A 17,445-nucleotide genomic window follows, 5' to 3' on the forward strand; every position below is an offset into this window, starting at 1 on the left:
CTACATGTGGCCACTGGCAACTGTGTTGGATAATACAACTCTCTTAGTTGCTTTTGAGAGAGGAAGAAAGGAGGGTAAAAGAAAAGGGGAACCTTAGAATCTCAGACTTATGATCTTACAGATCAGAGGGGTTTTAAGAGATCTAACCAGTCTAGTGTGAAGAAAGTAAGGTGGTCTTATCCCCATTATATAGGCCGTCTACTTTCTTCCTCTCCTCCTCCTCCTTCTCCTCCTCTCCTGTCCTCCTTTCTCCCCCCTCCCCTTTCTTTTTTGAGTCATTTAGATTTTTTTGGCCTAATCTCTAGGAATACTCAGATTTTGGGGTGCCTGGGTAGCTCAGTCGAGGTCGAAGCATCTGACTTCAGCTCAGGTCATGATGTCATGGTTCCTGGGTTTGAGCTCCACGTCGGGCTCTGTACTGACAGCTCAGAGCCTGGAGCCTGCTTCAGATTCTGTGTCTCCCTCTCTTTCCGCGCCTCCCCAGCTCATGCTCTTTCTCTCTCTCTCTCTCTCTCTCTCTCTCTCTCTCTCTCTCTCTCAAAAAATGCATAAACATTAAAAAAAAAAAGGAATACTCAGATTCTGACAAATTTGTAGGAAAATAAGTATTAACAATGCTTTTTAGCATCCACTATTTAACTATGTTAGTTATTACGAGTATACTATACCCTCTGGGGCCTGAATGACAGTCTAGTGGTTAAGCATAAATCTCTAAAACTCTTACTCTTTCACTTAAGAAAACACAGCAGAGGGGCACCTGGGTGGCTCAGTCAGTTAAGCATCCGACTTCAGCTTAGGCCATGATCTCGTGGTTTGTGAGTTTGAGCCCTGCATTGGGCTCTCTGCTGTCAATACAGAGCCCTCTTTGGATCCTCTGTCCTCCTCTCTCTCTCTCTCTCTCTGCCCCTCCCACGTGTGTGCTCTCTCTCTCTCTCTCAAATATCAATGAACATTAAAAAAAAAAAAAAAAAACCATAGCAGAATATAAGATACATTACTAGAGGGATAATCTGGAATTTTTTTTAAGTTTATTTATTTATTTTGATAGAGCATGTGTGCGCTCACGAGTGGGGCAGGGGCAGAGAGCAAAGGAGAGAGAGAGAATCTCAAGCAGGCTCAGCACTGCTTGAGGCTTGAACCCAGGAACCCGTGAGATCATGACCTGAGCAGAAGTCGAATGCTTAACTGACTGAGCCATGCTGGTGCCCCATCTCCCTGTTGTTTAAGTTATTCCCCTATCTTTCTATTTCTGTTTTATATTTTATATGTTCTGGAGTGCTTGTTGTTTAAGAGCCACCATTTCAGTTTCAGGCTTTTTTTTCTCTAAAAAAATTTAGCAGAGTGTGGCTAAATTGATGGTCTCTTTCTCTCTCAAGCTAGTGGTTTAAAATACCTTAACTGGGAAATAGAAAGGAAATTGTAGACAACCAATCAACAGTGTAGGAAATGAGAAAGGGGTAGTGTCCTAAAAAGAGGAAGTGGGGCAAGTACTAAAATTTACCCTTCCCCCTTATGTGTTTACTTACTTATTTTGTAATCTTTATTTTTGGTGGCAGGGAGGGGCATCAGATCTAACATGTCTTCTCCAGTAGAGGAATAGCCTTATTTCATCAGAGATGTTTAAGAGCTACATGTTTTATACTTCACTGATTTCCACCTTGGAAGTAGCCAATTTGTAATAGGCACTTAGTAAGTAGTTATTTAGGAGTGTATTGTTACCTTCCCAGGAAGTAAGAACAAACCAGTGAGTAAATTATAGTGCTTCCTGTCGGATTCTGCCACGTTTAGTGTCTATATGCTGCAGGTTAAGTTATGCCCCTATCTCTCTGGCTTATTTATTTTATATATTCTGAATAACTCATTGCTTAAAAGTGGTCATTTCAAAGGGTGCCTGGGTGGCTCAGTTTGTTAAGTGTCTAACTCTCGATTTGGCTCAGGTCATGATCTCATGGTTCTTGAGATTGAGACCCCGTGTAGGGCTCTGCTGACAGCGCAGAGCCTACTTGGGATTCTCTCTTCCTCTTTTGTGCCCCCTCCCACTTGTGCATGCTCTCTCTCTGTCTCTAAATAAACATTTTTAAAAAGTTGTCATTTTAGGACTTTTTTTATGAATTAGTATGTGATTTGCTGAAGTGATAATTTCATGTTTGTATAGCATCCCAGAAGAGATATTTTATTGAAAAACAAAAATTATGGGGCACCTGGCTGGCTCAGTTAGTAGAGCATGCGACTCTTGAACTTGAACTTGGGATTGTGAGCTCAAGTCCCATGTTGGGCCTAGAGCTTACTTAAAAAAAAAAAAAAAAACACCCAAAAAGCAACTCAAAAAACAAAACAAAAAAAACCTCCAAATGCTGGAATGCTGGAATTTCAGTTATTCAGATAGGAGAAAAATTACTTTTACAGTTACCGTCTTATCTCAGTGATTGAAAGTAGGACTTCTAATAAAGATTGAGAGAGGCCTTTCTAAGACATACTCTTAATTTTTTGCTAGAAGTGTATTACTCTATATGTGTATGTAATCTATACTATATTTTCTAGATTATTTCATTCACCAAGTGAAAACCAGTCTCTACAATGCTGCCAGCTTATTTGGATTCCCATTCCAGCTGACCACAAAGCCCATGGTAACTTCTGCTTGTAATGGAACACGGAATGTGGCCCCTTCAGGAGAGGTCAGTGGGGATAGGGTTCCATTGGGGCTACTGATTTTTGTACTTCATCATTAAAGTTACATTTTAGAAATATTCTCTTTTTGTGGGATGTTTGGCTGGCTCAGTCAGAGAGCATGCAACTCTTGATCTTGGGGTCGTGTGTTCAAGCCCCACATTAGATACAGAGATTACTTAAATAAATAGCATTTTATTAAAAAAAAAAGAAATATTCTCTTTTTAGGAATTAATGAGTAGAATGACTTTTTCCCAGAAACATTGATTCCAAAAACATTGTTTTTTTTTCCCCCAGAACCATTCTTTATTAATGTTGATATAAAGGCCAAGAATTTAAAAGTTAAGAAATTATGCAGTTAAAAAATATTTATAAAGAGCTCAGCTACTAATACATCTGCTTTTCTTATTTAAGTACTATATGTAAAGAACCTAGAATTGTTATTTTGTACATAATTTTGTGAGTCTTCACCAGTTAAACCTTTGGTCTCACTAATGATGTCTCTTCTGTGAGCTAGCAAAATAATCACCAATAGAGTGATTTTTTTTTATATTAAGAACTTACTTAAATTCTAAAATTTAGATACTACAGAGGTGGTTCTATTTGATTTTAAGGTATTTTCGAATTCTTCATCTTGTGAACTGACAGGTTCTGGATCCTGGAACAACATGCTGAAACTGGGTGAGGTGGTCAAAAATCTTTCTGCTTTCCTCTACCTCCTTCTGCCTCTGTTTTCTGAGTTTTGAGAATATGAAAGGAAAACACTGATTTGGGTTGGGATAAGAACATAGACATAGTCTCTCTACCATTCTAAAAATGAAATAGCTTTCTTTTAGAATTGTCATTGAATTTACTGGTTGTGTTTTCTATTTGTATTATCAGTGTCTTTAATGTGACTTAGTTCAAGGTTCATTCATAAAAAAAAACAAATAAAAACATTTCCTGAGAGCTTACTCTGTGGTAGGCATGCGTTAAGTTATCAAGAATAACAAAATAACAAAACAATAATTAAAACTTTTCATAACAAAATATAAAACAACAAAATAATTAAACCCTGCCTTTGAGGAACATCATCTGATTGGGAAGCAACTTTAAGTTTCCAGTTCTCATATTTTTATGGATTACGAATCTCCATATTATTGTTGGAGCCCAAAGTTGAATTGTAATTATTGTACATACTGTATAAAATTCTATCATGGGGAAGAATAGGAAGAATCCAGACTCCTGAAAATGGCTGTGATCTCTGTCACACAGCATATGAAGTTTGAGAGAAAGAGAAAAAAGTTTTTAGAAAAGTTGTGGGTTCAGAGATCAAAAATAGAAGAAATTGAGGAAATGACAAAAACCTTATAGTAGTGCTACTCAAACTTTTTTAGTAAAGTATCTCTGGTAGAAGAGAAGAGCAAAGGGGAGTAAATGCATACCCCTGAGTCTGAGAATCTAGTTCCAAAAGACCTGGAACAAAAATGATACTTTTTTTTGCAGTCTTTCATTTTAGAAGCAATACAAATTAGATTTTATAATCTATTCGTATCATTTGAATATATAAATATTAAAAGTTATTTATCTTTGGGGCATCTGGGTGTCTCAGTCGGTTAAGCATCCTACTTCAGCTCAGGTCAGAATCTCACAGTTCATGAGTTTGAGCCCCTTATTGGGCTCTCTGTTGTCAACACAGAGCCTGGAGCCTGCTTCAGATCCCCTGCTCCCCCCACCCCCCACCACCTTCCCCTGCTTATGCTCTCTCTCTCAAAAATAAAATAAACATTAAAAAAAACTATTAAAGGGGCGCCTGGGTGGCGCAGTCGGTTAAGTGTCCGACTTCAGCCAGGTCACGATCTCGCGGTCCGTGAGTTCGAGCCCCGCGTCGGGCTCTGGGCTGATGGCTCGGAGCCTGGAGCCTGTTTCCGATTCTGTGTCTCCCTCTCTCTCTGCCCCTCCCCCGTTCATGCTCTGTCTCTCTCTGTCCCAAAAATAAATAAAAAACGTTGAAAAAAAAATTAAAAAAAAAACTATTAAAAAAGTTATTTATTATTAAGTTGGACATATGGAAGGGATGATACATTTGTCTTGTGCCCGAGGTACCAACACTATGTTTCTGTGTATTTGTGTAGCCTAGTCAGAGAAACACAGGTATTCCTAGGGCACCTTTCTTGTACAGTCTCTTATCTGAAACCCTTGAAGATGGGCTTGGGAATTTAGAATCTTTCATATTTTAGATATGTTGTGTTTATTGAATATTGTTAACAATCCATTAGGATTGAACAGTGGTTCACATCAGATTTTGCAAACAAATGAATTCAGGTCAGTTTAAGTTTTGCTGCTACAGACTTAAATGAAGAAACTTTCAGTTTTAAATCTCTTTACATTTTGGAGTCCTCAGAGACTCTACACCTCTATAATAGCTCCAGCAGTGAATGGGGCTGATGAAAGTGTGGTTACTTGTTTTTGAGGTATAGTAACCATCTCATAAGTGTTGGAAGCTTCCAGTGAAGTGTAGTAGCCTATAGCAAGTTTTCATTTAAAAATAACTTCTGTTTAAAAATAATAATAATAACTTCTGTTTTCTTGGGAAGAAGAAATGATTTGAACAACTCACTCAATTTGATTAGATTACAGGGAGTTTGTAATCACTGAGTTCCCCATGCTTCTTGATGGTCCCAGGATGCAAGTGAAACTTGAAGAGCTTGCCTGTGAATTTTTACGGTCTCTCTGAGGTCCAAGGCAAACTAAGCACTATTGCTTTTCCTTCAACTTTTACAATTTGTACTGGATCTCTGTGCTATATAGTAATAGAATTTGAAAGAATAGGGTATTTAGTTCTACAATGTAGTCTGCTCACAGATTTTCTAATGCAGACTGTTCACAGGTTTTTGGGTTGGGTTGTTGTTTTTTGTTTGTTTTTTTTTACAATTACAAATGCATTTTTAAAATAGGTAATAAATCTCCTAATGGAATAAGTGACTATCCAAAGATCAGAGTGACAGTAACCCGAGATCAGCCTCGCAGAGTCCTGCCTTCCTTTGGGTAAGTGTTAAATTCTGCCTTCCTGTAAATGGAAACTTATTCTTTTATGTAATCTTGTTAAGGAGTACTCCGAGTTTAGTAATTTGCCAGAGATATCATACAGCTGTTGAGAGATTTGAACTCAGGTGTGTGTTACTCTTTCTATATCATCATATGCTTATAGCATCTGATGTTGAAAACCTTTTAAAAAAGATTTGTTGCTCACTTCTAAACTGTATTTTTTTATTAAGTTTTTCATTTTAATTCTAGTATAGTTAACATACAGTGTTAATGTTAGTTTTAGCTGTACCATAGAGTGAGTCAACATTTCTACACATTGCTCAATTCCCCGTCATAAGTGTACTCTTTAATCCCCATCACCTATTTCACCCATCCCCCCCACCTCCCCTAAACTTAATTTTTTCCCTAAACTTTATTTTGGAAGCATAATATACATATAGAAAGTGCAGAAACCATGTTAAGTTTCCGTATACTAAACACATCAGTTTTATGAAATGTTTTTATTAGTAATTTTCTTCTCCTTTCTGTGTTCTCACTTTGTTGAATAAATAGCTGATTGTAGGGTTAAGAGAGAAAGTACAAATATCATTTTGTTATTTCTCATTTAATTCCATTACTGTCAGAGATATACTGTAGTATAATTCCAGTTCTTTAAAATTTGTTAACATTTGTTTTATGACCTGAATATGGTCTGCCTGGATGATGTTCAATGTGCACTTGAAAAGAATATGTATTCTGTTATTTTTAGGTGGAATGTTCTAGATTGCCAGTTAGGTCAAGTTGACTGATAATGTTTTACAGTCTTACTGATTTTCTTTTTTCTTCTTCTTCTTCTTCTTCTTCTTCTTCTTCTTCTTCTTCTTCTTTTTATATTCACTAACATTTATTGTAGAACAACATTTAATTTCCTTGCAGAGTAAACACATTCCTAGGAGACATTGTATGGCACACTATGTCTTCCAAAATTATATGTACAAATTGTGATTGATATGTTTCCACTCTAAAATTACCATTATGTGCATATAGTCTACACTGTTGTTGTAGAGAATTACCATAAGCATCAACCAGGGTCGTACTGATTTTGTACCTACCTTTTTATGTTTGATGACCAAGGAGTGTTGATGTTTTCTACTATAATTATGGATGTGTCTATTTTTCCATCTAGTTATGTCAGTTTTTGCTTCATGTATTTTGTCTTTATGTATTTTAAAACTCTATAGGGGCATCTGGGTGGCTCAGTCAGTTGAACATCTGACTCTTGATTTCGGCTCAGGTCATGATCTCATGGTTTATGAGATTGAGTCCTGTGTCAGGCTCTGTGCTGACATCGTAGAGCCTGCTTGAGATTCTCTCCCTCTCTCTCTGCCCCTCCCCCTCTTGCACCAGTTATTACCATTTTGCCTCATTTGCTTCATCATGCTCTGTCATATATACCTAATATTTTTTTCTGAAGCTTTTGAGAGTAAGTCTTAGGCTCATGCTCCTTTAATCATAAGCTCATGAGCGTGTTTATTTCTTAAGAGTGAGGACATTCACTTACATAATCACAGATTAACAAAACCAGAAAATTTAACACTGGTACAATACTATTCTATAATCTCATTAAAATTTTTCCATTATAGAGATTATTTTTTTTTCTGGTCAAGGATTCAGTGCAGGATCATGTATTACATTTAATTTTCATGTCTTTTTGATCTCCTTTAATCTGGAACAATTCCTTAGCCTTTCTTTGTCCTTGATGGCATGGATATTTTTACAGAGTAGAAGGCATTTCTTTTGTAGAACGTTCTTTAATTTTGTCTGATGTTTACTTATTATTTTTTCAAGATTATGCAGTGTTTTTTTGTTTGTTTGGTTTTTTTCGTTTTGTAAAAATACTACATCAGTGGTTTATCTTCTTTAAAATATCTCATCAAGAGGGGTATGATACCAGTTTGACGCATTACTGATGACATCAGGAGAAGCAGGCTGTGTCACCAGCAACAAGGACTGGGTGGGGGCTTCATGGCTTCCATTTCTTTAGCATTCATTAATTCAGTATTCAGTGGATATTTACTGAGTGCCTTTTGGCTTAGGTCCTGTACTAGGGTACAGTGGTGAAAAGATGTCATCTCTGTTTTCATGGAATTTGAAGTTTAGTGTGGGATAGACACAGTAAACAGGGAGTCACACGAATCAGTAATGCCACTGGTGCAGGTGACTAAAGCGAGAGTGTAGTGTCTGAGGAGGGTATGTGTAATAACACACCTAAATAACCAATCCTAAATTGGACATGTGAGCATGAGAAAGAAGGCAGAGGCTTCCATGTGGCAGCCCTGTTGGCTGCAAACAGACATTCCAGGGCGGAATGCTGGGGTGCCCTCCACTTTAGAGACAGATTTAACTGTTGTGAGTGGTAGTTTTCTGGTTTGCCAGGAGCAGACTCAACCTAGGACAGACAGCTTAATCACAGGATGGTTTGGGAGATTAAATAATGGCAATTTAAGCAGTTTGGCGATAACTTTTTCTTTTCTTTTTTTCTGTCTCACAGTTTTACTTTGAACTCAGAAGGGTATAGTAGAAGACCCGGTGGCCGTCGCCACAGCAAAGGCCCTTCAGAAAGTTCTTTAACCTGGAAGCCTCAGGAACAGGTTGTAACAGAGATGATTTCTGAAGAGGGTGGCAAGGGTCTGAGGCGTCCCCACTGTACTGTGGAGGAGGTAAGCCGTTTTAGCCTGATCTCTTTTAAAAAATATTTTGTGAATTTTTAGGGGAATAGATAGTATGTGTACTGGAGTACAAAATTCAAAAGGTACGAAAAGGATGTACACTGTACATTTCCCAGTCTCCCTTTTAGTGCGCGGCCCCACCACCATGTCTGATGCTAAACAAGTAACCACTGATACTTCTGGAGGCTTCTATACATATATAAGTTAGTCAGTTTTCAGATTCTTTTTCACTGTGGGACAGAAAAAGAAATCATGCTAGAAAGAGAGGAGATTGTATTCCTTTTTGCTGTTTGAATTATTTTAACTTGTTTCTTTCATAAGGTGTAATAACTGTGGCTAATTAAGAGAAGTAAATGGTGAACACGTCTGCTTTTTCCTTCCCTTTTCAGGGTACTTAGCATGATGTCTTCATCAACAGTCTTCTTTTTACTTCCCTCTTGAAATCTTTGCTTATTCTAGGAAAATTTAGAATTATTCGTGTATCCATGGCATTTCTTAGGACCATCACCTAGTGCAATTTGCTGGATGGTTTTCTGAGCCACTTAGTTCAATTTGTCTAAGAATTACTTATTTGAGGCCCAGGTGTTGTGCTAGTTGTCAGCAATTCAATTCAAATTCAATTCAGTTCAATTCAAAAATTGAATAAAATGTAGCCCCCATCCTCTCGGAGCTTGTGCCTAACTAGGTGAATCAACAGAGGCAAGCAGAGGGAGGAAGGGATGGAAGTAGGCTTCAGTACCTCTTAGGTGAGAAGTCAGAGATGAGACTGAGCAAATATATATGAGGTGCACACAGGATATATTCTAGAAATGTTAGAAGGTAATATTAGCAAGGACATTTTCATTGGTTAAGTGTAATACAAAGCTAGAGAGAAGAGCCTGAGTCTCAGATTTCAGTCTTGGTCATTGACCAAGATACCCAGTGTGTGTAGGGGGAAGTTGATGACTTCAGTTTTGGGACATTGTTTAAAGTGCCTGTGAAACCGCAAGACCTGTCTGTAGACTCTTGGATATAGGTGATGGGAGTTATAAGAAGAAGGCAGGGTTAGAGACACATTTCAGTATCTTCTGTGTATTGGTGTTCAATAAATCAAGGGAGAGATGACTCAGGGAGAGAATGTAGTGTGAGAAGAGATGACAGGCAGACTGCCTGTATTTGAGGGCAGGCAGAAGGAGAAATAATTGGCAGTGGAGACTAAGAAGATAAGAAGAAATCAGGAGTGTATAGTCTAGGAAGGCAAGGTGAGGTCAGCAGGGTGAGATGCCAGAGAGAGTGGTCGAGTGACATGAGGGCTGAAGAAGTGTCTGCTGGGTCTGGCCATGGAAGTCATTGGTGACTTAGTGAGACCATATTCACTGTGGAAGCTGAATGTTCTAAATATGCAGGTGGATTATTTCCGTTGAGTTTTTTGTGGTTGACAAAAAACTGCTGTCAAAAACCTAGATGCCATCTGAGTCAAGCAGGTAACACAAATGAGTGAAGTGGGCTGGAGTGAACGGCCCATCTAAGGAGAATAGCCCTACACAGCTCCACATTGTTGATTCAGTTTTTTTGAAACAGGCCAGATGTTTGGATTTTTCTTTTCAGATTTATAAAGTTGGGAACTCAAAGAAATTTTTTAAATGCTGACAAACACGTTTGTGGGCGGCATTTGACCTCTTAGTTTCTGTTTATGATTTAATGATAGGTTTAATGTTACAGTACTTAACTAACATGCTTTCTTTTACTTAGGGTGTTCAGAAAGAGGAAAGGGAGAAATACCGAAGGTTATTGGAGCGACTTAAAGAAGGTGGTCATGGAAACTCTGTTCCTTCTGTAACTTCAACTTATCACAGGTAGAAATGAGCTAACAAAATAAATGCTTTGCCAGACATCTTTTTCCTTATTTTTGGAGAGGGGATTGGTGAGAAGGGCTTTGTTGAAAAAAGAGGTTAGCTTTGAGAGAATTAGCCTTGTTATATGCCTGAACGTTGTATCTAGTAATGAGACACACGGCAGTGGTTTTGCAAAACAGAATTTTCTGTCAGCTTTAGACTCTTTTGTTCACATGAACTCTTGAAACTCTGATATAGAAAAGTAGAATTACAGGTTGAAGTCAGGTTCTTACTGAGCAGAGAGGTTTTTCGAACACTCCAGCACACACATTTCCCACAATCTCTTGTCTTTCTCTGTCCCTTTCTCCCTCCTTCCCCTTTTCAGCCCAGTTCTCCCTCCCACCCCAGCTTCTCTGTCAGATATACACACAGTCCCAGTGGCATGTTAGTGAATGCATTTTTGCACAATTGGAAGTCCTCCACTTCAGAGACAAGATTCAAGTCACCCCAGGTCATAGAAAGTTTTCCTTATAAGGCTTCTTGTTTGTTAATTAAATATTCTAGTGTTTTGGGCAAATAGATGACAGTGGCAGAAGGAGCTGATGTCTGGCCTTATATTAGCCTGTAAAAAAGGGACAAAAAATATATGAGCTCAGGATTGAGGCACAGGTGATAATTCTAACAAGTGGTGTGAGAATACACGGTGGGGGTGGGGAAGATCCTGGAAATCATGTAACGGCAAGTTGAAGGTGAAAAAGTCACAGGACTGTCTAGCTTGTTGAATGTACAAATAGCAGAAGATTATTTGTCTAGGAATTTTAACTTGCTGTCTGTGAGCTTTTTTTTTTATTCTCTTAGGCAGAATGTTACTATTTTCTCCGTTTTGATTAGCCACTGTTGGAAGCAGCAGTATGCTTCCTGAGCTTTTGCTTTTGTCATGTTGGCAAAATCCTCAAACTATTTTGCCATTTACAGTCCTGCTTTTATTGTATGGTTTCAGGGTCCATTTCATTATATCATTTAAAATTTTTCATCTTTTAACCTGAGTTTTATCACACTGAGGTTTTTTTAGTCAGGGTGGTGCTGGGGATTGAGAACGTCCAATTTTACAGAGAAACTGGAGGTTAGGTAACTTGGCTGAGGTATTAGGATCAGGATTACACTCCTTGTATCCAAGTCCCAGATGTTACTATGTTGCATCCTCTCATAATTTTGAAGTTACAGGGTAATCAATAACTCCTATTTCGAGAAGCTTGTCAGTCGGAGATCATGAATATTTATGGTGGACTTTCCTTTTGTATTTAACCTTCTTCACTTTTTATGTTTCTAAGCTCTCAAAGAAGTCACATGGACACATTAAAGACCAAAGGCTGGGGGGAAGAACAAAGTCACGGAGTCAAAACAACTCAGTTTGTTCCAAAACAATGTGAGTTCCCAGATTTAGCCCTATCTCCATGTATTGACCTTAGTTCATGTGCATACGAAATTGAGAAATGATGTGCTAGTGAAAGATGGTGTACCAAACTTTAAAACATTGTTGACCCAGGGCATTGACTTGGTCTTATTCAGTACAAGTACTTTAGTAAAAAAGCGATTTCAAGATGAAGTAGATTCATAAAATACCTCTTGATTGTTATTCTTAGCTTCTACATAGCAAGTATTTTGTGAGCCTAGAGTTAGTTTCTTAATATTTATTTTGTTAATTTCTTCATATTTCTCCACTGGCTGTTCACTAACGGCACTAAATGATAAGTGAATGTCTTGATACTTTGGAAACTGCGTAAGTTGAAATTCTAGCTATATGGTTGGTTAATAAAGGAAACATTCAATCTTTTCTTTGTCATCTTCGCAGATAGAGTTGTTGAAACGAGGGGACCTCTATGCTCAGTGAGAAGTGAGAAGAGGTACATGGTTCAGTTCATTCTAAGTTTTCTTTTGATGGATTATTTTCTTTGTAAGCTATTTTTATGAATAACTATGTCTAAAGACTTATGAACTCTACTTAGCTCTTGTAGCTGGTTAGCATATATGGGTACACGGGTAGCTGTTGTATCTAATGCCCACCCTAGCTCAGAGGGTGCTCTTCTCTTCTGGGCTTTAGGGGTTGGGAGATGCAGGCAGGTACCACTTGGATAGGAGTGTGGTTGTGGTAGGCATCTTTAGGCATTAGCACCTCTAGTATAAAAACAGTGAAGGCAGTTCTGTGTGCCCTTAGTATTTTGGATGATAGTTCCTTGATAACAGAGTTTGGGGTAGACTATGGGCCATTGTCCAAATCTGGTCCACCTGCCTATTTTTTTAAGTAAAGTTTTATTGGAACACATTCATGCTAATTCATTTACATGTTGTTTGGCTGCTTTTAAGCTATGATGGAAGTTGAGAAAATGTGACAAAAATTCTAAGACTTGGGGCACCTGGCTGGCTCAGTGGTAAAGCATGTGGCTCTTGATCTTGGGGTCCTCAGAGTCGTGAGTTTGAGCCCCATGGTGGACATAGAGATTACTTAAAAAACCCACAAGACTTGCAAAGCCTAAAATATTGACTATCTGATCCTTTTTCAGAAACTTTGCTGACTCTTGGTTTAGAGGACTATATAAACTCAAGGCAGTTTTTATTTACAAATTATTAAGTCTTATTTCTAAAACTAGTGTATCATTTACAGGTTAAAATTAATCCAGTCTAGAGGTGCTTGGGTGGCTCAGTCGGCTAAGTGTCCGACTCTTGATTTCGGCTCAGGTCATGATCTCATGGTTTGTGGGTTTGAGCCCAGTGTCACACTCTGCGCTGACAGCATGGAACCTGCTTGGGATTCTCCCTCTCCCTCTTCCTCTGCCCGTTCCCCGCTTATACTCTCTCTCTCTCTCAAAATAAATGAATAAACATTAAAAAGTATATATCCAGTCTACACTCTCCCAATTTTTTTCCTCAGGTGTTGTTCAAAGGGGAAAATTTCTGATACAGAGAGGACAGTTGGACTCAGACTTGAAAATGAAGGTGTAAGTGGAAACCCTAGTTCAATGTTATATCATTTTACTCTTTCAGCTGATTCACGTTAAAGTTTTGGTGCTCGTGACAAGTAAGAAAGATGAAAAATATTACTTTGATTTCTAATTTTGTTGTTTTCTTTGAAAAAGCAGCAGGCATTGAAGATACACAACTTCTGGCTTCCTTCTGAATTCCTGGGGTTTTACCTCTGTATGGTAGCCACCTTTTTTTGTGAGAGAGACCAACTTGCCTCCATCCAAACCCTTATCTGTGTTGCCTGGCTTCTTTTGGAGAATTTTTAAAAACCGTATGTCTCTAGCAAAAATAGGTTCAGGATTTCTTTTCAGAGTCAAGATCTCAGATTTATTTGAAAATATTAGCAGTCTTAGGCTTAATTGGATTTAATGTTTTTCTATGTAAGTATTGGAACAAAAAGTGTTCTAGTGATCCCCATACCAACACTAACATTTTAAACAATAGTAGTAGAGTGCTTTGCTAAACACTCTGTATCCAAAAGAAATACATTACTAAATTAAATGCGAGCTTGAAGTTTTGGATTACTTCACATTTTAGATACATGGAAATGCCAGAGTTTAGGACACTGATTGATGTGAAGTACCAGTGTAATCAAGTTTTTCTTCTCCCATTAGACCTTTTTGTAAGAATTAGTCTGAAGGCTAAGTCATTCGTTAAGTTCTAGGTCTCAGAACTTTCCCATCCCCAGTAATTTGGAGCGAAGCCTTTTGTATTGAGTTAGCATTTATCACCTATGGAGCACAAACTGAAAGAAGAGAGGAACTAAGCCTGAGAGAGGAAAGAGAGGGAGCATATTTGGAACCTGGCTAAAAACTACGTCCTGCTGGGGCGCCTGGGTGGCTCAGTCGCTTAAGCATCCAACTTCAGCTCAGGTCATGATCTGGTGGTCCATAGGTTCGAGTCCCTCGTTGGGCTCTGTGCGGACACCTCTGAGCCTGGAGCCTGTTTTGGATTCTGTGTCTCCCTCTCTCTCTGCCCCTCCTGGCTCACACTCTCTCTCTTTCTCTCAAAAATAAATAAACATTAAAAACAAAACAAAACAAACAAAAGAACCCAACTATCTCTTGCTTCTATTCTTGCTGAACCTGAAGGCTTTGCTCCCCGGGAATGTGGGGAGGGGCCAGCAGCTGCTGGTTTCCTAGGACCAGTATACCTGGCAGTCAGCTAGAGTGAAGAGTACAGGCTAAGCATGTTGAGACTAGTGTGGTCCTAGTCTGAAGCTCTATTTGTAACTCAGTTTCTTAATTTTAAAAGTTGGTCTACTAGATAACTGAAATTTAATATTAAACATTACATAGGGTCACAATATGGAAGGGTATTGTCAGAGTTTCTGGAATGTTGGCAGAGTTCTATTTGTTGACCCAAATGGTGCTTACATAGGTGTTAATTTTACAAAAAATTAAGTGGTACATAAATGTACATTTTTCTATATGAGTAATTATTTTTCTTAAAAGATGAAATAGAACAAGTTTACTTATTATAAGGATCGTAATGCTTTATTCTGAGTGATGGGATTATGGGTCTTTTTTTTTTTTTTTTGCTTTTTTTAAACATTTCAGAATGTCCTATAACCGTCTTATTTTTCCACTGGCATAAGAGAGCTGAAAATACTTTCCTTGCTGCCTCCAGGGAAAGTGATGAGTGTTCTGTTTCATGGTTTGTAATTGAGGTGTCCTGTGAACCTTAGGTCTTGAACATTTTTTTGTTTCACCTTGCAGAGATAGATACACAAAATCTCCTTTACTTACTTGGGAGATTTGCTTTCTCTCTTCTTTCAGGATAATGGCACTGTTTTATGTTTCATGTGTTATGTATGTTTATATGTGTAAATATCAAACATGTCAATAGAATATAGAAACTTTTTTGATCAGAGGAGGGGACACCAACTGGAACCTGACCTATCCGAAGAGGTGTCGGCCCGACTCCGCCTGGGCAATGGGAGCAATGGCTTACTCAGGAGGAAAATGTCAATACTTGAGACAAAAGAAAAACATTGCTCGGGCAAAGAGAGGGATAAAAGGATGGATGATCTTCTTGAACTTACAGAGGTATTATTTCTTGTGTTGATCAGAATAAGAGGTGTGTTTTTAAGTAGCCCCAGTTATTCAAGACTTGAACAAATGTTTTGTTTTGAGGCGTTTCTCCAGGCTAGGGATGAGTGTATGAAACAAATCAGGCCTAAGGGCTGTCCAGTCACTGGTTACATTGATCATTAGTGATCTGTGAAGGTGGCCTAAAGGATCAGATTAATGTTCAGCAAATGTGAGCAGACATATGTGTCACATATCTCGGAATATAATGGGTTCTTTGTAGATTTTTTTCCCTAACCTTCAAATATTTTGGGTTACATAGTATGAGTTTAGCATTAGAAATGAGTCCGTTGTATTTTTTAAAAGTGATTAGTGAAAAACTAAGGAAATGAAAATAGTTGTAAATTCTCATTTTAAAGGTGAGCCCACATTGTGGCTTATTTTCCAATGTTGTATTGGTAGGTGGTAGTCAGTCCTAAGCAGTGAGTATCTGTTGAGCACCTACTGTATGTTGGACATGCAAGTAGAGAGATCCATAAAATAGCACAATTGTGTGTAGTGGGAGAAGCAGGATTTAAAATACTTGAATGAAAATAATTTCTATTGGGTTTATAGATTCAGTCTCAGTAGCTTGAATATGCGTTTATCTGTGTAATTCTTCAGAGTAAAGAAGCCATCTATTCAGTGAGGACTCAGTTGCTGGACCAGTGCCTTGTTTTCCAGTTTCTCCCTGTTTGCTTATTTCCTTCATTTCCAAACTGCATAGTATCATCTCTTACGGGTCCTAATTTTATTACTTTGCTATGTTTAAATAAAAGTTTAGTAGGTAAATAAGGAAAGTGTCAAAATACTTTAAGAGTATTGTGAAAGGAGCAAAGACTAGAAAGTTAGACACCCCTGGGTTCCAGGCTGGGCTCTTAATAACTGTGAACATGTAACCTAAGTTCTCTGAGCTTTACTTCTTATGTAAAATGGTGATAATACTTTCCCCACAAGCAGGGATTAATGATGTGCTTCAGCATCTGGTACCATGTTTGGCTCAGAGTGCTCAGTAAATGGTAGTGAGATCATTGAAATTATAAATATAAATGTTATTACCAAATTATTGTTTCCAGAAGCTAGTAATTGAACTAACATTTTTTATAACCATTAGTAAGTCTACTTTGTATTACAGAGATGAAAAGCTTTTTTAAATTTCAGACTTTTGAAATCTGACTGTTGGTTCTATTTAAAATACAACCTCTGGACTTTCTAATTCAGGACATGGAAAAGGAGATCAGTAATGCCCTGGGTCATGGCCCACAGGATGAGATCCTAAGTAGCGCTTTCAAGTTGCGAATCACTCGAGGAGATATACAGACCTTGAAGAACTATCATTGGCTCAATGATGAAGTAAGTTGTCTCTCCCTCCCCTCCCTGTTCTGTCATTATGCTTAACCGTTACTGTCCACAGCCAAAGTGACTTCTACCCAGTTATAATAACGCACTTTTAGTTTCATTTAAAACAGAAACACTTCATGGGGTGCCTGGGTGGCTCAGTTGGTTAAGTGTCCTACTTCGGCTCCGGTCATGATCTCACAGTTTGTGGGTTCGAGCCCCGCCTTGGGCTCTGTGCTGACAGCTCAGAGCCTGGAGCCTGCTTCAGATTCTATGTCTCCCTCTCTGTCTCTGCCCCTTCCCTGCTCATGCTCTATCTCTCTTTCTCCCTCAAAAATAAATAAACATTAAAGCAAAACAAAACAGGGGCACCTTGTCATGATTTCAGTTTGTGAGTTTGAGCCCCACATCAGCACATCAGGCTGTGTGCTGACAGTGTGGAGCCTGCTTGTGATTCTCTCTGTCTGTCTGTCTCTCTCTGCCCCTCTCCTCCTCTCAAAACAATAAAAAAAATAAATAAGTAAAAAACCAGAAACATTTCAAACCTTAAAATGGTAGTCAATTCTGATTGTTTGTTGCCTTTAATTAATATTGGTTCCCTCTTCTGCATCGGTGCTTTGTTTCATCCACCACTTCATTTACTAGTAGTTTTCAGTACATTTTTTTTTTTTTTTACAGATTGATTTATTTGTTTTTAAGTAAACTCTATGACCAACATGGTGTTTAACTCACAACCCTGAGATCAAGAGTCAACATGCTCTATAGACTAAGCCAGCCAGTGACATTTTGATAAACCTTGGG

General features: G+C 38.3%; 1 protein-coding gene across 5 annotated transcripts in view; it reads left to right on the forward strand.

Moving 5' to 3' along the window:
* SENP2 (SUMO specific peptidase 2) overlaps positions 1 to 17,445 on the forward strand; it is a 34,152-nt gene that overhangs the window by 5,024 nt on the left and 11,683 nt on the right. For 4 of the 5 annotated variants that reach the window (XM_040481005.1, XM_040481008.1, XM_040481007.1 and 1 more), the window contains exons 3-12: positions 2,542 to 2,675; positions 3,282 to 3,348; positions 5,604 to 5,694; positions 8,225 to 8,393; positions 10,134 to 10,237; positions 11,548 to 11,642; positions 12,069 to 12,120; positions 13,146 to 13,212; positions 15,109 to 15,285; positions 16,528 to 16,659. In XM_040481005.1, the coding sequence (XP_040336939.1) occupies positions 2,542 to 2,675; positions 3,282 to 3,348; positions 5,604 to 5,694; positions 8,225 to 8,393; positions 10,134 to 10,237; positions 11,548 to 11,642; positions 12,069 to 12,120; positions 13,146 to 13,212; positions 15,109 to 15,285; positions 16,528 to 16,659 (1,088 nt within the window). The remainder of the gene's footprint in view (positions 1 to 2,541; positions 2,676 to 3,281; positions 3,349 to 5,603; positions 5,695 to 8,224; positions 8,394 to 10,133; positions 10,238 to 11,547; positions 11,643 to 12,068; positions 12,121 to 13,145; positions 13,213 to 15,108; positions 15,286 to 16,527; positions 16,660 to 17,445) is intronic. The other variant, XM_040481009.1, reaches the window with a different exon arrangement.

The sequence above is a fragment of the Herpailurus yagouaroundi genome, unplaced genomic scaffold (genome assembly GCF_014898765.1).
Source record: "Herpailurus yagouaroundi ecotype Mexico unplaced genomic scaffold, PumYag 159, whole genome shotgun sequence".
NCBI lineage: Eukaryota > Metazoa > Chordata > Mammalia > Carnivora > Felidae > Herpailurus > Herpailurus yagouaroundi.